At 48.6% G+C, this 23817-nt stretch overlaps 1 protein-coding gene across 2 annotated transcripts in view; it reads right to left on the reverse strand.

Annotated features, from left to right (window-relative positions):
- Positions 1 to 2897: 2897 nt before the first annotated feature.
- Positions 2898 to 23817, reverse strand: part of CBFA2T2 (CBFA2/RUNX1 partner transcriptional co-repressor 2) — a 102970-nt gene continuing 82050 nt past the window's right edge. The window contains exons 4-11 of one of the 2 annotated variants that reach the window (XM_058679336.1): positions 21457 to 21546; positions 18099 to 18280; positions 15478 to 15731; positions 13994 to 14079; positions 13162 to 13354; positions 9615 to 9683; positions 7329 to 7516; positions 2898 to 3792 (exon numbers count right to left, since the gene is read on the reverse strand). In XM_058679336.1, coding sequence (XP_058535319.1) covers positions 3493 to 3792; positions 7329 to 7516; positions 9615 to 9683; positions 13162 to 13354; positions 13994 to 14079; positions 15478 to 15731; positions 18099 to 18280; positions 21457 to 21546 — 1362 coding nt within the window. In that variant the 3' untranslated portion in view covers positions 2898 to 3492. Of the gene's footprint in view, positions 3793 to 7328; positions 7520 to 9614; positions 9684 to 13161; positions 13355 to 13993; positions 14080 to 15477; positions 15732 to 18098; positions 18281 to 21456; positions 21547 to 23817 lie in introns of both variants that reach the window. The other variant, XM_058679335.1, reaches the window with a different exon arrangement.

Here is a 23817-nt window from a genome sequence, read left to right on the forward strand (position 1 = left end):
GGTAAAATTGAAACAGTCAAAGCTGTGGCTGGCACTTGACCATGGGCCTTGTTGGTGGGGCAGGAGCAGTGGGCCTGGACCCTGCCTGGAACCAGCCCATCCACAGCAGCTCCTCCTCCCATACCACCATGTGCTCTCCAGGCACAAGGTAGGGACGTGGGTGGCTGGAAGGAGGGTGTGGTGTGTGCACTCCCACCCAGCCGAGGCAGAAAAGGAATATAGCCTTTTATTGACTACTTTAAGTAGAACAAACTAAATACATATTTACCAGTTTTGGTTTGTTTATACAGTACATTAAATAAGTTATGCACAGAGCTGAGTAACAAAGTTCCTATCAGTAAAATGACAAAGCACAGAAAACCCAGACTGGACACATCCGTGGGGCTGCACGCTCACCAGTGCCTTACGCACTGTGTGAAGGCATTGCTCGCGCGCGTGCGCACTCTTCACTTACATGGCTGCCTTCTCCAGTGCACAGGGACCCCTAGCCCAGCAGCTCTGTCAGCTGCTTCTCCTCCAAGGCCAGGGTTGTCCCTAGCAGACACCAGCCATGCATGCCCTATTTGGTATAAGCATCAGCAAGTATCCACTGTGCAGCTGGGGGCCTGACCAGTCAGGGTGTGCAGGGGCATTCGAGGCCCACCCTCAGGCCTCCAGGCTCTCCGGGGCTGGGATGGGAAGGTCCCTGCACCACCATCTTTGGAAAAGAGCATGTCTGTGCATGGGGGCAGGTCCAGGAGGCAACGTTTTGGTTTCTCAAGAACAGCTGACCCTCCTGGCCAGCTTGGCCAGACCCTTGCCAGGCAGGGTGGTACAACTTCCTGATAGATGCCATCTGGCCCATGTCGCAACAGTCTGCGTCCTCTGGCCTCTCTTGCATTTGGTTCACACATGCCACCACCTGGTTCTCTGCAAATAGCTAAAAGCCATCAAAGAAAACTGGCGCTGGTTCCTGACCCAGGAGCCCAGCTGGGAACCTTGGTTCTAGGCCAGTTCTGAAGGAAGCCTCCCAAGATGCGTCCTAGTTCCAATGATTTTTCCATCCCATAATCCCTTCCACTGACTCCAGGACAAGCAGCCAACTGGCCGTTCTTCTGGCTTCCAGTCTGAAGCATGTGCCATACCATGTCATGCCAGTGAGGCTACTGTGAGATGCCTTACACAACCACTGAGAGCCACGTCTGCTCTTGCCAGCTTGGACATCCTGGGGACCCCTCCAATGCGGACACAGGGCTGGATGCGGCACACGCACTGACTGGGAATGGAAGCTGAAGTGAGGAGCTTCTGGTGAACCAGGTGGCCCAAATGGGCAAACAAGTCCATCTGCAGAGGTGGTGGCTGAGGCTGGCCATGGCCTGTGCTGGGTCCCATCTCTGAACGACAACTCGGCAAACCTGCGCATCCCCTGACACCTGCGAGGGCGTCAGCCGAGAGCTGCAGCTGCTCTTCCTGAACAGGTGTGCTCCAGCGCTTCCAAGTCTTCCTCAGGCCTGGGTGGCCACCATGGTTTCTTTCCTTGGCAGCCCAAGGGCCCTCGGCAGGCAGGCAGGCCCTGGTACCTCCAGCAGGGTGCAGACTGCGCTCCCTTGGTTTCTAGGCTAATGTCGAAGATCCTGTGACTGTCCTGAGACAGTGTGGATCATGCCCGGCCTTGGCCTTCACTGCCGCCCGAAATACAAACTGGAGATGCTGGGCCTCACACATAGCAGTCAGAAGAGGCTTTTTTAAAACCTTGCTGGGGATTCCAGTGGGGAGTCAAAATGTCCATTCCCATCCTGAAAGCCGGGGAGCAGGGGCGGGGTAGGTGTATAGAGGCAGCAGCACAGCGCTTGCCTTTCCCTTCTAGTGGACTGCCCACCCCAGGGAAAAGGGTCCTTCAAAGCTGGACAGATGCCCTGGCAAGGTCTATGTTGGCAGTGCCCAGGAGTACAGCAGCTAGAATGACACTATGAAGACCAAACAGGAAGTTGACACTGGAGTGACTGCCCAGGAGGGCTGACCAGGCTGGCCCTGCCCACCACACCTCAACAAGGACTACTGGGTGACCTCCAGCTCCCCCAAGATCTCGGATATCTACTCAGAGGTTCTTGCAAGTTAGTGAGGTCAGTCCAGGTACCTTGCAAGCCACTCTTGCCATAACCAATGCAGGGCTCCACCAAACGGCACAGACACCCCGCTTCTGTGAAACGTGGGCGGGTCCTATCTGCGGTACCGACTAGTGCCCTGCTGGATTTCACCCAGTGATGCCACGTGTCCCTCTGCTGTCCTCTCTGGGGACAGCCGACTTCATATGCAATGCAATCAGTAAATCCAGGAATTTTAAAAGTGCCTCATATCAAGTTTCTTCTAAGACTGAAAATCCTTGTTGCAGTCACCCGGAGCAGTGGGGAGAGGGGAGGGGACGGTCCTTGGGCTGCAGACCTAACATTCTGAAGGGGGTACAATCAGGTGACGTGCTGTTTGGACAGCCAGGTAAGCAGCAGGAAACTCCTTGAAAAAGGGAAGACAAGTTGATGAGGTTTTCCCGAAATGGCTCTCATATTTCACAAAACCTTTCTGAGTTCAAAGACTCGGGGAAGCAAACAGGCAACATGGTAGAAGACAGCTGAGCTTGTGTGCCCAATGCCAGAGGCAGTGACATGAAGCTGGGGGGCTAAACACATCTCAGGGGCAGGAGGCAGTGCAGATGAGACCAGGCATGGCTGGCAGGAGCCAGAGGGGTCGCAGGGCAGAAGGGAACTGTGGGGCCAGGATGTGTGGGAGCTGTGAGGTGACGGTGGCAGCTGCCAGAGGGGCTGGGACACTGCACTTCCCTGACGTGAAAGGCTTGGTCACCTGGTGTGGCTGGTCTGGCCAACACGCGTGGAGGACTTGCTTCCGTGGCGAGGCTTCCCAGTCCACGCGTTGGAAGTGACACTTGGCATAAACAAAAGCAAGAAAGGAAAATGGTTTCCAAGGACAACTGGCCAGGTGGGCGGACAAAGTCTTGTACAGAATTATCCGTGAAGCTTGGGGAGATTTATTTACTCATTATTCTGGTGTTTTCATTGAAACAGTGACTGCTTTCCTGTCATCTCTGAACTTCCCATCGAGTCTGCCCAGCAGGGCTGAGGAGGGCGTCCCAAGGCCATGCTTTGCCTACCCAGGGACCAGGAGGCTGACCGGTCACCTGCACGTCTGGCAGTCTGCTGGCTCGGGAGCGGAGAGCTAGTGTGCCACACGGTGCTCTGGCCTGGCCAGCTTCGTCTGGGAGGGGGGACGTGAGGAAATCCACGGTGGTGGGGTCCCGGCGGGCGCCTATGCGCAGACACACGTGTGTTCCTGCAGGTTCCAGACACAATGGGGGGGTGCACGCCCCAGGCTCGGTCTGTTCCAGTTCCCATGTCTTTCCCGTTGATGACCCTGCAGCTGCATGCATGGCTCCCACAGCCAGGTCCCGGTGTCCTGGGGGGCAGGGGGCACGGGGGCCATTGGGTAAGCAGGCTCTGGGGTTCAGAGCCCATTGCTATCAATGGCCGTGACGGAGGCAGGTGTAGAGGAGCGCGAGGTGGTTGCCGAGGTCTTGTCCAGGGCTGGGCTGGGCACGCTGCAGTCAGCAGGCCTGGCCGAGGCGCCCCTGGCCCCCGGCAGCAGTGGCCGGCTCTGGCTGTGGGGACTCTGGCTGTGCAGGCTCTGCCCACAGAGGCGGTGGTGCCGCTCCCAGTCCTTGTGCTGGCAGAAAGAGCCGCAGTACCGTGCGATGTTGCAGCCACTGCATGTCTCGCTGGCTTTGCGGCCGCAGTTCCAGCAGTTCTGCAAGACACAGCATGGGTTAGTGATGGGATCGAGGGGCAGGACTGCCAGTTGCCACTCGCTGCCTGCTGGTCCTGCCTCTACTGCCATCTGTTGAACCGAGGGACACATAGCACCCCCAGCCTGAGATCCTTTCAGCTGTAAAACAGGAAAACACCTGTTCAGGGGGTGTGGTGGATAGAGTCAAGGGGTGTAGTGAAACCAGCTAGGTCACCCCGACCGGGCACATGCAGACTACACTTTTGCACTGGAGGGTCTCCTGCAGTGGACGCGACATTACCCATGGGGTGCTGCCCGTGGTACTCATGCCATTCCCAGAGGAAGAGGGCTCCTTTGTTTTTTTTTTAAGATTTATTTATTTTGGGCCCGGCGGCGTGGCCTAGTGGCTAAAGTCCTCGCCTTGAATGCCCTGGGATCCCATATGGGCGCCGATTCTAATCCCGGCAGCTCCACTTCCCATCCAGCTCCCTGCTTGTGGCCTGGGAAAGCAGTCAAGGATGGCCCAATGCATTGGGACCCTGCACCCGCGTGGGAGACCCGGAAGAGGTTCCAGGTTCCCAGCTTCGGATCAGCGCGCATTGGCCCGTTGCGGCTCACTTGGGGAGTGAATCATCGGACGGAAGATCTTCCTCTCTGTCTCTCCTCTCTGTATATCTGACTTTGTAATCAAATAAATAAATCTTAAAAAAATGATTTATTTATTTTTATTGGAAAGGCAGATTCGCAGAGAGAAGGAGAGACAGAGAAAGTTGTTTTGTCCACTGGTTCACTCCACCAAGTGGTCACAATGGCTGAGCTGAGCTGATCCTAAGCCAGGAGGCAGGAGCTTCTTCTGGATTTCCCACATGGTCCCCAAGGCTTATGGCCATTTTCTGCTATTTTCCCAGGCCACAGCAGGAAGCTGGATGGGAACTGGAATAGCTGGGACACGAAGCAATGCCCATATGGGAGGTGAGTATTTAGTCACTGAACCATCGTGCCAGGCCCTGTTTGCGTGTTTTTTCTTTACTAACAATTCTAAACTTTTAGTGGTGTGTTAAGAGTGCATGCAGCAGCTCCTCCTGTGCGCGCTCTGCTGGTGTGGCATTACAGATGCACAGGCAGCTCAGGAAGGTGTGGCCTACTTGCAGGTTCACTCAGAACTCAGGCCCCCGAAAGCTGTTGGGTCCAGAAATTTTGTTTGTTTTTGTACTAATCCTTGTGCTTTCCTACAGGGGAACAGGTGCTGGAGTTTGGTCAAAACCACCAAAGGAAGGAGTGTGTCCATGGAGGACGCATGAATTAATTTTATTCTGGAATACGCGAGCCCACAGAAGTTTGGCGTGAGCTGCAAGGAGCAGCCGTGAGGGCAGGAGTGGACAGAAGTCCCGCATCCCTGCCCTCAGACAACCACGCCTGCTCTAGGCAGGCAGGCAGGGTGAGTGGCACACAGGACACATGTTCATGTGCACAGCCCTGTGCCCATCCTGGTGCCCATCCTTGTGAAAGCTCTCTGAAGTATCCATGGGTATACAAGGGAGGAGTTTTTGCACCCACGTTTTTCCACAAATCACTGGGTTGAGGAACGCCTGTAGCACCGGCCATGTCAAGTGGTCAAACAGCAATGAGCACCTGGCAGCCGCTGCCCCTGCTCTACCCATACGGGCTCCCCAAGGGCAAAAGCCTTGGGCGGGGCCTGGCACCAACACCGGAAGTAACTTGTAGGTTATGCTAACAGAGCCACACCATGCTCAAGAGACCAAAAAGGTTGCTGTGCGAAATGTGCTGAGGCCCCAGGGGGAAGGACTCGGCCACTGCCTGCCCAGGGCTACCAACAGCGCCACAGAGCCCAGTCCTCTCAGGTCAACCTGCGTGTCAGCTCAGAAATGGCTCTGAGCACTAAACCCTGAGCAGGAGCTTACTTCCCACTTTGTTGACAGAAAGGCAAGAACAGTGTGGCCGCGGCAGGAGTGGGCCTCACTTCAGGCTACCTGTGTACAACCTAACAGTTCTCTAGAGCACGGTCCTATACATGGAGGGCTGGGACTTCATCCTATGCAGCCCACGTCCAGAACTCAAGACTCCTTCTTTGCAGAGTAGCATGAAAACAGAGAAGTAAAAGGGACAAACAGGGACAAGGCAGAGGCTGCTACAGAACCGCTCACCAGACCCAAGCTGACATCACTGTTCAAAAACATTAGAGGAAGCACAGGCTGGGAGGAGGAAGTGGGTAGCAGGATGTGTTCTCAGAGTGCCCGCTGGCTGGGCCACCTCTGTGATGGCCACGTGACACTCAGGCACTGGCACCCTGACACTGCCGTGCTTGGAACTGCTATTCCAAAATGGACCATTCGAATGTAATGAGACAAAAGTTGTGATTTTTTTTTTTTAACCACAAAACAAAAACCCCACAAGACAGTTTTTAAGAGAAATGTTCGAGAGAGCTATGTTCCCCAACAGTGGCTGGAGTGTATCCATTTACAGAAAGTGGCTTAGTTCTTGTTTATAACACTGAGAAATAACTAAAATGAAAGTTACAGGTCAGCCTATGGTACAGTAGCTTAATCTCACACTTCTGGCACCGACTTCGTGTATGGCACTGGTTAGAGTCCTGGCTGTTCCACTTCCCATCCAGCTCCCAGCACTGGCCTGGCAGGGCAGGCAGGAAGGCTTGAGTGCTCAGACTCATGCAGGCACCTATGCGGGAGACCCAGAAAGCGCTCCTGGCTTCAGATCCACTCAGCTCCAGCCACTGTTACAATCTGGGGACTGAACCAACGCATGGAAGATTTCTCTCTCTCTCTCTAACTGCCTTTCCAATAAAAATAACTCTTTAAAAAATAAGGTAAAATAAAATACAGGTCCTTGGACATTTAAAGATTCTCTCCCTGTTTCTCCTTCTCTTTGTAACTTTGTTTTTCAAATAAAAAGAAAACAAATCTTTAAAAACAAACAAAAAAAAAATTACAGGAAAATGTCCCTAAATTTTATGACTGTTAAGTGCTTTGTGTTCACTTTTTTTTCTGGCTTCCTCATTCCTGTGCTCCATGTGGTCCCTGAGCCCCGCCTGGCCAGGTCCATGCAAGCTGTCGCTTAGCCTATGTACAGGGTGTCCTGCGCATTAGAGGCCCAAGGGCCCCAGGCCCCAGCACGCTCCTGGGAGCAGAAAGACAGGTTTCTTTCAGGTACAGTCCTTAGCCACAGCGACCCCTTGTCTGTCAAGCAGCCCAGCAGTATGCTACTCACCCAACAGGACAGCGATCAATCAAAACACACACTAAGCTGGCTGCCTGCAAGGGAAAGCTACTCAAGGCTGATCAGCATTTGCTTGCAATCACACAGTCTCCAGGGTGAGTTTATAAAACTAGCCGCAGTAATGAACCTATATATACATACACACGTGAACACAGTACAATACAATAAGGGACTTTTTATGGTGTTACTGGGTGAAGAGTCCCAGAGTGAGAGGTAGAACTCGGGTTCAGGAGCACGATTGGAGTCTCACTGTCTGGTGTGTGAGCTGCAGGCCCAGCCCCGCCCCAGCCCCAAGCTCTGACCTCTGTGGACTCCTCCTGCTCGTTGATGACCAGGAAGGCATCCTCTGCAGCCTGCCGCTTGACGTCAGCGATAGTTTGCTCCATTCGTGCTCTCTCTGTGGCAATCACTTCAAAGGCTTTTTGCTCTGCCTCAGCGACAGCCTTTTGTACTTCTGACATGGCCTGGATCTTCACCTTATTCACAGCTTCTTCTAGAAGAAAGTGACAGTAAAATCAACTGGCCGAGAATCCTTTCCCTCCCACCCCACACAATTTCTAGAGCTGAAAAAAGGTAACTGTTTTCTAAAAACACAAAGGAATGCCTGTCCGTTCATTCAACTGTGTGAAGCAGGACGCAACACAGCGGACACTGTGCTATGCCGCAGATATGTGGATGTCTGGATGTCACCTGAACTAGCGCGACTGGCAAGCCTAACAGTGCTTCAGTGCCAGCAGATGCTCCTGGATCAGACGGTGCGCCAAGGATCCAAGTGGCCCCTCTAGGGGGGCAAGAGAGAATGAGACGAATGTGCTATAGCGACAGTGTGCGAGAGTCTGCACAGGGCTATGGCCAGGAGGTGGAGGTGCTGCAGAATGGCTCCACTGGCCAAGGAAACAGGCAACACGAACACGCAGAGGGATGGAAGGGGGAGGGGGGCAAGCGAGAAGGCAGGGGGCTTGCAGACCTTCCAGGGCGGGAAGATACCTAAGGCAGTGAAGACATGACGTGGGCAGCATGCCAGCCTCCTCGTCCCTGCCCTGATGGGCACTCGAGCAAGCTCCTGACCATGCCTTCCCATCACCTCCTGGCTTGGTGCAACTGCACACAGCATGTCCTGTTCCGCTGAGAGCCTCCACCCACAAGACTCTGAGCGGCTTCTCATGTGAACCGCGGGGCTGCTCAGCTGAGGAGCTGAGTCAGTGCCCCAACCACTCAGCTCAAAGGAGGCCTCAGCCAGCTCCTAGAACCTCACTTTCCACCTTACCACTTCCACCCTAAGAAAAGCAAGTCTTCAACCCAGAGGCCAAGGACACCAGGCTTCCTTACACAGTGCCTAGGTCCCATGCAGCCCTCTACCTTCCATGGGCCCCGGCTGAGCTGCTGCTGGAAGGTCTAAACTGCCTGATACTGAGGCAATAACCACACTGTCAGGTAATTTCTATCCTCGCAGCTTACACATAGAGTAGTAAGAATCAACTCATCATACTGTCTTACTGGGCATCACCTAAGGTCACGGGTGGCACTGCAGCAAAAAAATCAAATCTAGCTGTTCCAACACCAAAGCTGGGCTCTTCCCCGTAGGAAACCAAAAGTCCTTCCAAGAAACCAAAGCCACAGTCTTACATTGACCTTTTACACAGGAGACAGTGATCTTTCTTTCTACCTTGTAATTAAATCTCATTTCATATAATCCTATTCCATTTCTTGTATATATTTCCCATTTCTAATTGCAATTATTATTCTAAAGTGCATGTTTCCTAAACTGTTTTAAATGGTAAAATCAAATTTTATTATAGCACAATGCTGTTAAATACCTGACCCCTCACACACACACTGCAGTTTTTTCCAGGCTGCCTTGCCTCTGCCCTTGAAATACAAACACCAACTTGCACACACTGCTGCGTTATGCGTGGAGCTACTTCCGACAGGAAGGTGTCTGAACACAGTTGAATAGGAACAGCTGCAAGAATCTCCATGTACGTGTGGTGTAAGTGCTAATACTTGTGGTGAAGAAAAACAGTCTGTAATATGTTTATTTGTATTTCTCATAGTATACTAAACTCACAGCTATCCGAATGTGAGCTCAGGAAAAATAAGAAATTGCATTGGACTTAAAAAAAAAATGAAGTACCTAGCAAAAGAGGTGAAAAGGAGAGTAAGCCAGTGTTTCGAGAGGGTAAGAGTGATGTGAAGGCGGCTTCCTTCACTGCCAGAACAGCCTCACCTAAGGCAGGGGCCGGGAGCAGGAGCTATACGAGGAGCCAGCCTGAGCAGTGCGGAGGGAGTGGGCGCACAGCAGCCACAGCGGGAGAGGCGACTGAGTTAGGGGCCGAAACAATGCTGATTAAACAGGCAAGGGGGAGCTGCCTGCTGCCCGCCGCGCTGGGGAGGCACTGCGAGCTCATGGCCTGTCCTGCAACAGGACAGGTGGCTCGGAGGTGTGTGGGACAAGCCAGAGGGGGAGACTCAGGAGCGGGGAGCTCTGTTAGGAGGTAAGCAAACACGTGGTGACCAACCTGCTCCCGCCCCGACTGATCTCACAGGCTCAGGTGAGGGAGTACCTACCGTCCACAGCAGACACGTACCTGTTTTTTTCCAAAACTCCACGGGCACATACCCTGCACCTGGCCTGCTGCTGAACTCCCGCTGAGAATCTGCAGAACCAAGGCGAAAGGAGAGCAATGGCAGACTTCTTTTTTTTTTTAATTGAAAGCCAGATATACAGAGAGGAAGAGAGAAACAGAGGAAGCTCTTCAGTCCGCTGATTCACTCCCCAAGTGGCCTAAGTGGTCAGAGCTGAGCCTATCTGAAGCCAGAAGCCAGGAGCTCTTCCGGATCTCCTATGCGAGTGAGGCCTTTAGCCGCTAGGCTACTGTGCTGCGCCTTCCGGGCGACATTAAAAAAAAACAAAACTTCATTTAAAATTTACACAGCAATTGAACATGTTTTGTTTTTATTTCAAAGGAAGAGAGCCACAGATTTGGAAAGAGAGAGATCATCCATCCATTGGTTCTTCCTCAAATGGTTCCAAGGGTTGGAACTAAGTTGACTGAAAGCCAAGAGCAGGTGCCTCTTCCAGGTCTACTACATGGGTGCAGGGGCCCATGTCCTGGTATCACAGGACATAACCAGGTAACTGGATGGGAAGTGGAGCAGCTGGGACATAACCCCACGACTCTATGAGCCACCAGTGCCACAGGTGGAGGCTTAGCTACTAGGCCACCATGCCAGTCCCCAAAATAAATTAATCTTAAAAAAAAAAAAAAGCAAAACCAGGCCCAGTGCGGTAATGTAGTGGCTAAAGGCCTCACATGTGCCGGGATCCCATATGGGTGCAAGTTCTAATCTTGGCAGCCCCACCTCCCATCCAGTTCCCTGCTTGTGGCCTGGGAAAGCAGTTGAGGACGGCCCAAAGCCCTGTGTGGGGGGAGACCCAGAAAAGGCTCCAGGCTCCTGGCTTTGGATTGGCTCAGTTGTGGCCATTGAGGCCACTAGGGCAATGAATCAATGGACGGAAGACCTTTCTGTCTTTCCTCCTCTCTGTATATCTGCCTTTCCAAGGAAAATAAAATAAATCTTAAATAAGCAAAACTAATAGTGGAATCAATTTCTTTTCTTTTTTCGAATATTTTAAAAGTTCATTAAAATATTAATGTACAATTTAATAAAACTCATAACATAAATACAAACCCTGCTTTAGTAATGAGCTCACTGACGGTGACTCCAGATCCGCAGACGGTGAGTGTGGCAGGGTCACAGCACACCTGAACACGCTGGCTGGGCTGAGCACCAAGTCCTGAGGAGGACCCACCTTGGGAAGCGCACAGTGCACAGCAGAGGGCCTGGTGTGCCCCTGGCAAGCTTCTGGCTTTGGCCTGACTGAGCTCTGGCCATTGCAGGCATTTGCGAACAGAATCAGTGAATGGGAGTTCTCTGTTCCTGCCTTTTAATACATGAAAATGAAGAGGAAATAAATGATCTTATCCAGACTGGGCAACCCCGGCCTGTGGACCACCGCAGAGGAAACCATTCTCCTGGTCTATGATAAACACCTAGAGTTCTCCCTGCTGCTTACACCCTTCAATATCAAAACACACTCACTTGGACACTGCAGTCTGTGAAAAATGGAATGAAACAGTAAATTTATTTTAATGCAAGGAATCTGAAATCCATGCATATTAAGCACATCTTTGTAGCAGTTCCTTTTATCTAGCCCACATTCTGAATAGCATGTCTATTTTTGACACAAATTATGCTATTCACTAACCTAGAATGAATATGTACCATAAGAGCAATGAACATAAGAAAAATCTGTGTATGTATTACATTCATAATATACACTTAAAAAAATCAACAAATCATGTTTTAATCAGTACCCACAGAGGAAAAACTCAAAAAACTAAACTAGGAAGGACAACGTAATTTACCATCCATGTTGCCCTAGTTTTTGAGAGCGAAGGAGGAACTAACAATACTTGTGACAGGCCCAGGCCCTAGTACCATCCAGGAGAATCTGAACACACTGTCACAGAACCTAAAGCCTCCAGCAGAGGATGAGAAAGACGGCGCGTGGGCACACACAGGAAGGCTCAAATTAGACACCAGCAGTCTGTGATGCAGGCTGGAAAAGACAGGCTCGTGCCTGCAGCCCCTCTGGCCCCTCGCCCACACACAGGCCCTCGCCCGCACAAGGGCCTCTCCCACACACCCGACACACGGACCCTCAGCAAGAATGTTGAGCCTTCTGGAAGATTAACTGTCTGCTTAGAATGTGTTTATGAACTGCAACTGGCTCAAAGAGCTCCACTGTGTGGGCATGTGGGGCTTAGGGGTTTAACTCTGTGAGTGGATATGGTGCATCCATTTAACTGCAGGTGCCCAAACACACTACATGAACTCTGGCTTTTTTCTTGCAGCCTTTCCAATAACCTTCCCAATGTGCTAAGTCGGCCCTAAGAGATTCATTCCTCCAGTGAACATTTGGGAACTTCAAGGGATGGATGGAGAAGAGTCTGATCACAGATGGCTTGTCACTCAGCTGTGCCTGTGGGTAGGGCCCCCACTCAGCTGCGCCTGTGGCTAGGGCCCCCACTCAGCTGCGCCTGTGGCTAGGGCCCCCACTCAGCTGCGCCTGTGGCTAGGGCCCCCACTCAGCTGCGCCTGTGGCTAGGGCCCCCACTCAGCTGCTGACTGAATGTGAGCCATTTCTGTGAGCCTAACTGTGGCTTCCTTGAAGTAGCCTGGATCGAGAGAGGAGCTGCTCATGTTTCTGCTAATTCAGGCTGCGATGACCAGCCTGATAAAGCAAAACCTGCAAAACAGGTCACTAGTTGCTGGTTGAAATGTGGTATTTTCCTGGATGGTAAAGTGGGGAAAAAAAGGTGACGATTTTCAACAAAACGTGAAGGATAAGAGTGACGACAGGCTCAATTTGAACAACCTAACACTTGGCACATGAAGGAGGATGGGCAGAAATATAGGTAGGATAGATTGCAGACAGATAAGATTGGGTAGTTGGCACTGTGGCATAGTGGCTAAAGCCTCCCCAATGCCGCTGGCATCCCATATGGGCACTGGTTTGAGTGCCATCTGCTCCAATTCTGAACCAGCACGTGGGAAAACAGTAGAAAATGGTCAAGTCCTTGCATCCCTGCACTGATGTGGAAGACCCAGAGCCAACTCCTGGCTCTTAGTTTCAGCATGGCTCAGTTGTGGCTGTTACGGGCGTGTAGGGAATAAACCAGCTGATGGAAGATCTTTCTCTCTGCCTCTATCTTCTCTATAAATCTGTCTTTCCAATAAAAGTAAATAATAACAATTAAAAAAGAGCTAGTTTTAAAATAAATAAATAAACAATAAAATAAGAAGATTGGATAGACTGGATAAACTGAGGAACAGATGGATAGTGTATGAAACAAAGCAAAATCACACACTCTCATTCTCTACTGCGTGAACTCGGGCTGCACGTGCGTGGTACTGAGGGCTTCATTTATTCTCTCATTTACTCTTCCTCATCACCTGGGCCTCCCAAGCTCCACGGTCTAGCACTGTCTTCCTTATAAGTAAAACAGAAGAACTTTTCCTTGTGTTATCAGGAGGAAGCCAGAGACTCACGTGCGCTGTGCCTCTTACCGTTGAGGGAGTCGGTGCTCCCAGGGCTGTGCTGCCTGGAGACCAACTCAGCCCCCGTTTTCCTCAGCTCCGTGTTCTCGTTGTAGCGTCTTTTCCAGTAGTTGAGCTCTTCGCGGTCGGATTCCTGGCAGCGCCTCAGGACTGCCATGGAGCGCCTGGTTTTCTCTACCATCTCCATGATGCAGTTGAGCGCCTGTGCAGAGGGAAGGAGGGAGAGAGCAGGCAGACAAGTTCAAACAGTGGCCACTGAGCACCAAGGACGGGGAAGCACAGAGCCAGGAATGGCAAATTTACAATAAAAATTTAGTGCTTAGCGTTTGTTTAAAATTTATATACTTAATCACACATATAATTTATTAAATTACTCATTCTTAAAATTTCATGATAATGCTTTCTATATTCAAACTTGCAGTATCAATATAATCTCTTCAGAACACAATATTTTAAACTCGCAGTAAATCTGATTATCCTACATCATCCAACAAAACTGCAGTTTTGCCAAGAATACAGAGAAACACAGACTAGAAACAATTACCACTCAAGAGGGAAGGGGTGCTATGTTGACAGAAGTAGCAAAGTTCACACCTAAGCTCACACACCTGTGTTTCTAACCATCACACCGCAGGACTTTCCTTGGTTCATGACACGAAGTGATCACACAACCGAGGCGCCCTGGCAGTGCCTCTGGCCCTAGCTGAGGAAGTAGCGGAGAAATCAGTTTTTATTATAAGCAAAGGATGCTGTAGCTCTGGTTATATTAATTTCCAATACATCCATGCTCCAGTAAGTTCTGGAAGTAATAAAGAGAAAAAACAATCTGTGAGATTCTTACATGGTCAAGGTGTTTCCATTCATCGGCCCACTCCCTTTCGGTCAGGCGGTGATCGACCAACTCATCTTGGTAGCCTCCGTTTAGACCTGTTAGAATTGAGATTGACTTTAAACACGGCAGGAAGAAGAAAAATGGACTTAATTCTACAATATGTATGACAACATGGAGGGCCCTACCCAGGAAAAAATTTACAATGGTGTCTGGCAACCACAAAATGACAAATAAGCAAAAAGGATCATGAGTTAGAGTCTGTACTGAATTCCAGCAGATTAACTGTGAATGACACACAGCCCGAAAGAAACATTTCAGGCAAGAAAACATAGAGTCCACAGGCAGAGGAAAAGACAGACAATGCAAACCAAAAACTTCACTGACATAGCTTTTCATGTCTAACACACAAGAAAAAATGAAAACATCAGAGAGTAAGTTCTGTGTCAATCAGGATACAGTGCAAAGTAAGTGCTTAACAATCCAAATCGGAGGATGGGTGTGTGCTGGTACAACTACTTGCACATCTGGATATTACAAGATTTAGAGGCTTTGTTTTAAATGATTTATTTATTTGGAAGGCAGAATAAGTGAGCGCAAAAGACTGATTTCCTATCCTCTGGTTCACTCCCCAAATTGCTGCAAAAGCCAAGACTGAGCCAGGCTGAAGCCAGGGGACAGACACTCCATCCATGTGCCCACGGTTGGCAGGGGCCCAAGTACCTGGGCCCATCTGCTGCTTCCCCAGGTGAATTAGCATGGAGCTGGATTGCAAACAGAGCAGCTAGGGTTCAACACGGGATACAAGCAATACAGGTGGTAGTTTAATCCATTGTACTTCAATGCTGGCATACACACACACACACACACACACACACACACACACCCCTGAGTTCTTATATGTCAGAATTCTCTTCTTCCGTTGACCGCCCCCCCACCACTATTCACTGACTGTCGGATCCATTTTTAAAAGGTGGCATCACGACACAGTACGTAAAGCTACCACATACGGTGCTGACATCCCACATGGGTACCAGTTTGTGTCCTGGCTACTCAATTTCTGTTTCAGCTCTATGCTAATGGCCTATGTAAAGCAACAGATGGCCCAAGTGCTTGCGCCCTGTTTGGGTCCTTGCTTCCCAAACGATAGACCTGGAAGAACCTCATGTCAGAATTTCCATGAATGTGACTATATGATTGAAGAAACTATTGAGTCAAAAGTTTACCACTGTTCTGAAAAATTCTATCACATATGGTAACAATGCCATGTTAACACAACATGCCTCTGTATGTATCTGAATGTATGATATCTTTATTCACAGGGATTCTGTATCAGTGCAACAATTTGCTTCTTTCATTATATTCCTTAGTGTAGTCATAACACAATGGAGAAAAAAAAGCAAAAGTGCTATTATTTAATTTTATCATGAAATAAGAAGGAAATCCAAGCATTCAGCCTGAGTTTAAAGTGCCAGCACACTGCTGACATCACTTACTAAGACTGTGGTGCCGTTCACGAACTTCTCGATGCTCTAGCATCTTGTTGGGTTCCCGGTACAGGTGTGAAGTTGCAATATCCTCTAAGGTGTAGTGCTGCAGAGGTGGAGGCGTCGGATGGAACTGGCCCCCCGGGTTCATGAGGGGCACAGTGAGGGCGGGGCTGTGCCGGGGGGCCGGGCTGATGGTGCACACTCTCTTGGCAGGAGGTTCTGGAGCGACGGGATCTCTGTCGAAGCTGTTCTCTTCCCTCCTGTGGGAGCAGAAGTGCATGTCTGAGCCTGACCACAGGTATTCAGACCAGAACTCCCTATGCACCACTGCATATTCCACAGTGTGCTACACGTCTTCACCCATACAAGAATGGAAGAAAACACTTAGAGGAGGTATGACCAGAATTGTCTTCAGGCACAGGCACATCATGTAGTGGCTGAGCCAAGGAAAGAATAAGGACATGACTATATTTTTCAATAAAAGAGGCACATGGAGGGTGATTCGTACACCAGAAAAATTTTAAGGCCAAATCTTTTACTGTGCATCACAGGATCACAGTCATTCCACATCAACTGTAACAAGTTTCCCGCTGTTGTGAAAATAACCCTGCCTTGATAACTCATAGAATACAGTGGTAGCCATGTGTGAAATCCCTATTTCCTCTTCCTCACATTTCTTGGCACAAATCCTGGCATCTTTGGATCGTCAAGGTAGTCAACTTATTTTTGCATGCTAATGAGCTAACTGATGGCTGGCAGTTTTGGATGGGCGCAAATGCAAGGACCGAGGCGATACTCCACACTGGGACTTGTAGACCCAGCTTCTAACCTTGAGGACAGAAAAGGGGCTGGAGGTTAAAGCCATCATCAGTGACTAATATATGATTTATACGATCGCATCAATGCAATGAGGCCTCCATAGAAGCCCGAGAAGACAGGATCTTGAGGCTTTTAGTAGCCAAGAACAGAGGCATTTTTGGCAGCTGGTAAACCTGCACAGAAGGTTATGGGATCCACGCAGTCCTTCTTCTATACCTTGCTCTGCTGTATTCGGCATCTGGCTTACACTGGTAACCACTGTGACATCCTTTGGGATAAACTAGTAAACAAAAGTGCTTCTCTCAGCACAGTAAGCCACCTGTCAACTAATGGAATCCGAATAGGGTGTTGCAGGATTCCTAATTGACAGCCAGCTGGTCAGAAGTGCAGGGCTGGTGACTGGTAGAGGAAGGGAGGTGGAAGGGCCAGGCCTCGGGAACTGAGGTCTTGATCCAGGCAGGCAGCATCAGAGTGAAAATGAAATGCAGGAGCTGCAGTTGGGATGTGCTGCAGAACTGCCTGCTTGCTTGCTTTATGTGTGAGGAAAAAAAAAATCTACCGTCATTTGGTCACACCAATCTTCTGTGTTGACTGTTAAATGAATTTTCTTATATTAACAAAAGCATGGGGTCCATATGATGCTTTTCAGAATTCTTAACCATAAGTATGCACGGCCATCTGACAAGTTTTTGAAAATATGTATGTCTAAGAGCTATTCTTTATTATTATTATTTGAAAGAAAGATTTTTTAGGAGCCTGATGCAATAGTCTAGTAGCTAAACTCTTCGCCTTGCATGCACTGGCTGGTATCCTGGCTGCTTCACTTCCCTTCCAGCCCTCTTCACTTTTGTTTGTTTGTTTGAGATTTATTTATTTTTATTGCAAAATCAGATGTACAGAGAGGAGGAGAGACAGAGAGGAAGATCTTCCGTCCCATGATTCACTCCCCACGTGACCACAGTGGCCAGTGCTGTGCCGATCTGAAGCCAGGAGTCAGGAACCTCTTCCAGGTCTCCCATGAGGGTGCAGGGTCCCAAGGCTTTTGGCCATCCTTGACTGCTTTCCCAGGCCACAAGCAGGGAGCTGGATAGGGAGTGGAACTGCCGGGATTAGAACTGGCAACCATATGGGATCCTGGAGCATTGAAGGTAAGGACTGTAGCCGCTAGGCCACTGCGCTGGGCCCAGATCTCTACTTTGCATCTGGGAAAGCAGTAGATAGAGGACAGCCCAAAGCCTGGGGACTCTGCAACTGCATGGGAGAACCGGAAGAAGCTTCTGACTTCAGATCAGCTCCAGTCATTGCCACTTGGAGAGTGAACCAGTAGATGAAAGATCTGTCTCTCCTTTTCTCTATTTATCTGACTTTCCAATAAAAATAAATAAATCTTTAAAAAAAATCTTACAGAGACACCAAAAGGGACCTTTTATCTGCTGGATCACTTCTCAAATGCACATGAAGCTGAGAGCCAGGAGCTTCCTCCAGGTCCTCCCTGGGCCCAAGGACTTGAGCTATCCCTCACTGCCTTCCCAGGCCATAAGCAGAGGGCAAGATTGAAAGTGCAACAGCCACAACATGAATCAGTGCCATATGAGGTGCTTAAGCTTGCAGGCAGAGGAATAACTTGCTATGCTACCAGAATGGTTCTGGGAGCTATTCTTATAACTCACTCTACTACTTAACACTGGGACCAAGCAAACACATCTTAGAAATCCTGGAACAAGCACAGCACTCAGATTCTCTTTCACATGCAAACAGGAAGGTCATGTTGGTTTCAGAAAAGCAAGAACGAAGTCCTTCCCGCTCACCTCTCTGGACTGGGCCTCTTCCCGTTCCCATGCACTTCCATGAGCAGCTCAGTGGAGTCGGCTGGGGACGCGATGCTGGTGCTGAGCAGCAGGTGCTCGTGCTGAGCCAGGTACTGGGATGGGGTCTGCTTGGCGGCCCGAGCGCAGTGTAGCAGTTCCCGCTGCAGCAGGGGTAGGTTGGCCTTGAAAAGAAGGAGTTTTCCTAGGATCAGCACCTCACAGGGCTGTGGCAGAGCAAGTGACACAAGAACAAGGCCTGGCAGTCTGATTTTTGAAAGCTCTTTTCTAAGTAAAGCGTCCCCCATGATACTGAACTGAATTCACTGGTGGACCACTCTCTTCTCTAACAAGATAATGTAAACCCCTCAAAGTAGGAAATACACCTTGTGGACTTTGTGGATCCCAATGCTCTGACAGCACCACTTCCCTTCCTGTTTTCTATAGCGGAAATAGATTATTCTGGAACACAGACTGCCTCAGAAAAACGATAACTAATTATGGAGTAATATTTTACCTTTTTTTTTTTTAAGATTGATTTATTTTATTACAGTCAGATATACAGAGAGGAGGAGAGACAGAGAGGAAGATCTTCCATCCGATGTTTCACTCTCCAAGTGAGCCGCAACGGGCCGGTGTGCGCCGATCCGAAGCTGGGAACCAGGAACCTCTTCTGGGTCTCCCACACGGGTGCAGTGTCCCAAAGCCTTGTACCATCCTCAACTGCTTTCCCAGGCCACAAGCAGGGAGCTGGATGGGAAGTGGAGCTGCCAGGATTAGAACCGGCGCCCATATGGGATCCCGGGGGACTGAAGGCGAGGACTTTAGCTGCTAGGCCACGCCGCCGGGCCCTATTTTACCTTTTTTTGAACTTTCAATGGGGACCATCTTGTGAAACCCCCTGTGTATCCTTTAAACTTCAGAATTCTAAATTCTTCAGGCTGAGCCCATAATAAAAGCTTTTATCCAAAAGGATAGACTTCTTTAAATTCTAGCCAAAAAGCAGTCATAACAACCTACTTCATCCTGTTTCCCAGAATAACAGTCAAAAATAGGAAATGTGACAATATAAAACACTTTATAAGTGTGTTCTATAAACTTAATCCTTCTGTAACCGCAAAAATTTAAGTAAAAAAAGTCATGTCAGAGCTTTCTATTTATGACAGGTGTTCTATCACAATAAATACATACATACATACATACATACATACATACATAAACAAATAAATGTAATTGTTTCTCACTAACCCAAACGTCAAGATCTGTCTTGATTTTACAGGCCTGGTGAAACTACCTGTCTACCAACTCCGACATACAGGAGACCCCACAGAATATGCAGAGCTGTGCCAGGCTGGAAAAAGGCGCACAGTGGGCTCCGGCTGCTTCCGTTTGCTTACAATGGAGCCACAGCACGGCCTGTGCAACTCAGGCCTCTGCATTCTGCTCTAGGTCTGCTAAGCTAATGTTCACTAATATTGCATCAACAAAATTCAAAACACAATTCAATCTAGTCTCTATAAAATCAGTCTACTAGAGCAAACAAAATTCTTTTATGGGGGAGTAGAGCAGTAATGATAATATTTAGCTTAGCTGGGGCCCAAGCTGACCTTCCTTCTCCCTAGCCTGACTGCACACATTCATCTGTGCAAAGCCACGTGCGAATGTGAGACTGCTTGTCTGATCGGGTCTCCCACAAACCAGTGTCTGCTTCTAGTTTTTCACTGCCTTTGAATCACGTTCCAACCATGTAACTTACAGTTAACTGACAGCAATGTAAAATAACTGCTATCTATGGACACACAAATTATGTCCATTAGAGGTTGAACTGAGCAGCGTAGCTTTTTCTGTTCATACAGCCATAGCATCAATCTGACCTATAAATGTGTCTCTCATTTAGATTCATGTTTAACCTGCTCGTGACTTTTAATTCTCTCAATAGTTTGGGGTTAAATAAAAATTTCTGAAACATGTTCTTTTATCTGTTGCAGTCTTAATGTTACCTGGTTTGAAATTTATCATTTAAAGGAAAAACAGCAATTTAATGGTAGAATGAATGGCAGTTACTGATCAAAGTCAACAGCCCCCAAGCTATGTCCCCAGAGCTGCAGAGATACTGGCCCAAAATGTACCACCTGGCTCTCACCATGAAGTAGCATCAGGAAAAATGGATAGACCTTCTATAAAATCAATCTTGTGTACTCTTCAAAAGTGTCAAGATCATGAGAAGCTGAGAAACTTCCAGATTAAAGCAGGCTAAAGAGAAACAGACTCGAAGATTAAATGCAACAGATGATCTCGAATTACATCCAAGACCATGATCCTCTTACTGGACCCCAAAAGAGAAAAAGAAAAAAAAGTGTTTCTTTTGTAGTAAGGAAACAAATGGGAACCTTGGTGAAATATGAATAAGGTTCCTAAATAATGATATTCTGTGAAGATTGATTTCCTGATAAGTGTAGTAAATGATTTAGATATATCAGGTCTGCAGCTTATTTGCAAATTTTCTGGGAAAAAAACTAAATTAAGAGAATAATACAAACATGATGAAACAGAAAGGGCTAAGATAAAGTTTTTTAAAAGGGAAATATTCTATAGATAAAACACTTCCTTATTTGTCAGGTTAAGCACAATTTACAATATGGTCCCAAAAGTTACGTCCCAGACAACATTAATTCTAGGGGACAGAGTTAGAAACTAGACCAACTGGGGCTTAGGGAGAATTAAATCTGCCCTCCCCAATCTCTCCTGCTCAGGGGTGAGGGAGCCCAGCTTGAGAGCTGCCCAAAGGGACTCTGTACCCACATGGGACACCTGGAAGAGATCATTTGCTGTGGCCCTACCAGGGCATCTGCAGATGGCAGATGAACCTAGAATGAACGAATCCAGAATCAATGAATCTAGAGCAGACTAATTTTTAAGCTGATAATTTTGAATGGCCATGAATGACGTTATAAATACCCAATGACCCTTGGCAGCAATAACGTTCCGCACCTTTGCCATGGGGAGGCGCAAACTGCAGAAGCTTCTCTCAGATGCCAGCCTCCTCCCAGAAGACTAAGCAGACAGTTATTCCCTCTGCTGGGAGCCCTTGTTGCCCCAGCCACCCATCTCAACACCTCCAACTCCTTCCTTTACTTGTATTTCCTGCATTTCTGCCTACACCCAACTTAAAAGGCTCCTGCATGTCTCAGTTAAGCATGAAGCTCATCTGCAAATTCACTCACACATCATTGGCAACCCCCAAAAAATCATAATCAGGAAAGTATGGCCAGTTGATCTTGATTTCAACCCTAGAATGGGTATCAGTAGATCCGGAGGAAATGCTGCAGACAAGCTATAATCAGCAGTAATCTAGAATTACCTTCAGAAACGGAATCACAAAAGGACGAAGAGGGAAGTTTGTGGCCTCTTGGAGTTTACAATGGAATTCTTCAATTGTCACTGTTGAGTTCTGAAAAGATAAATAACATTGTTTGCTTCCAAAGCTGGACACTATCTTACAGTGCTGAATCCTTTCAAATGACAAAGGACAAAACCCCAGAGCAATGTTAGGAACTCAATCCTTAAAGGTTAATGAAATTATTTCCTTTATTAAAGGTATTTGGTCCTACTTGAGCGTAAATTCTCCCCTCTGCTGGGTGCCCTGGGTCAGGGAACACGGCACCGCCTCCCTCACCACTCTTGCAGACACTGAGGTCCACCTGCTCCTGCAGGGTTCATCCAAAAGCCTGTCACCAAGGAGGAATCAAGCAAAACCATTTCCTGCTGAAAAGGTCCTAACTCGCCCTAATGTGCCAACTTAAGGACATTTCCTGACTTAACCCGCTTCTGTCCATCTCATGCTATCTTTTCTATATTTCCTAATTGGAAGTGTAAGAGTATTTACTCCACATTGTCTTAAGAGTCTAATCCTATAGGGTCCGGCGTAGTGACCTAGTGGCTAAAGTCCTCACCTTGCACACGCCGGGATCCCATATGGGCGCCGGATCTAATCCTGGCAGCCCCGCTTCCCATCCAGCTCCCTGCTTGTGGCCTGGGAAAGCAGTCCAGGACGGCCCAAACCCTTGGAGCCCTGCACCCACGTGGGAGACCTGGAGGAGATTCCTGGTTCCTGGCTTTGAATTGGCTCAGCTCCAGCTAACCTGCTTGAGGAGTGAATCATGGGACGGAAGATCTTCCTCTCTGTCTCTCCTCCTCTTTGTATATCTGACTTTCCAATAAAAATAAAATAAATCTAAAAAAATAAACAAATAAAGTAAAATAAAACACAGCATAGTAACAAACTGAAATAAACAGAAACCAAAACAGGAGTATTCCCAATGGGCTGGTGCTGTGGCACAGCATGCTAAGCTGCCTCCTATGATAACTACATCATGAATGAGTGTTGGCTCAAGCTTGCATTGCTCCACTTTGGATCCAGCTCCCTATTAAAGTGCCTAAGACAACAGCAGAAGATGAACCAAGTGCCTGGGCCCCTGCTCAGGGTGGCTAAGGGAGGCTCTGGCTCCAGGCTTCAGCCTGGCCCACTCCTGGTCACAGCAATCACTTGGAGAGACAATCAGTAACCGAAGAGCCCTCTCCGTCTCTGTGTATCCACTCCCTCTCATCCTCTAATTCTGCTTTTAAAATAAAGAAAAGAATAAAAGAATAATCAGATCACCATGCATTTAAAGCTGTAACAAATAAACTATTAATCAAACCACATGTGTAGATTTTTACACATATCCACCAATGGAAAAATTGTATTAAAAGCTAATATAGGGGCCCAGTGCGATAGTGTAATGGTTAAGATCCTCGCCTTGAATGCTCCAGCATTCCATATGGGCGCCGGTTCTAATCCCGGCAGCTCCACTTCCCATCCAGCTCCCTGCTTGTGGCTTGGGAAAGCAGTCGAGGATGGCCCAAAGCCTTGGGACCCTGCACCCTCTCGGGACACCTGGAACAAGCTCCTGGGTCCTGGGTTTGGATCAGCTCAGCTCTGGCCGTAGTGACTACTTAGGAGTGAGTCAGAGGAAAAATGGAAGATCTTTCTCCCTATTTCTCCTTTTCTCCATAAATCTGACTTTCCAATAAAAATAAATAAGTCTTCAAAAAATTTATTTAATTGAAATATAGAGTAATAGAGTGAGAGGGAAAGAGAAAGGAACACCATCCGCTGGTTCACTCTCTCATGTGATTGTAAAGGCCAAGGAGGAGCCAGAGCAGGGCCAACCTGAACCAGGAGGAGATGCTGGCCTCCCATTGGACAGCAGGGGCCCAAGCACGTGGGCAATCATCTGCTGCTTTTCTCAGGTGAATGAGTGGGGAGCTGGGAGGCAAGTAGAACAAATGGGACTTAAAACCAGCACCATATGGGATGCCAGTGTTGCAGGTGGTGGCTTAGCTCACTGTGTCACATCACCAGCACCGCAATGATGCAAATTTTGCTTCAACCATCAAACGATGGTTAAAGGAGAGTCTATTGTGTTTATTAATATTTTTACTCTTGCCATTTTTCTTCCATCTATCCTGGTACTGCAAGGCTCCTCCTCATAAAATTTGCTTTGTTCTACTAATTTCCAGTAGCCATTTGCTTAGACTAGGTTTAAGAATTTTTTTTTAGTGGGCCCGGCATGGTGGCCTAGCGGCTAAGGTCCTCACCTTGAACGCACCGGGATCCCATATGGGCGCCAGTTCCAATCCCAGTGGCCCCACTTCCCATCCAGCTCTCTGCTTGTGGTCT

The sequence above is a fragment of the Ochotona princeps genome, chromosome 22 (assembly GCF_030435755.1).
Source record: "Ochotona princeps isolate mOchPri1 chromosome 22, mOchPri1.hap1, whole genome shotgun sequence".
Classification (NCBI taxonomy): domain Eukaryota; kingdom Metazoa; phylum Chordata; class Mammalia; order Lagomorpha; family Ochotonidae; genus Ochotona; species Ochotona princeps.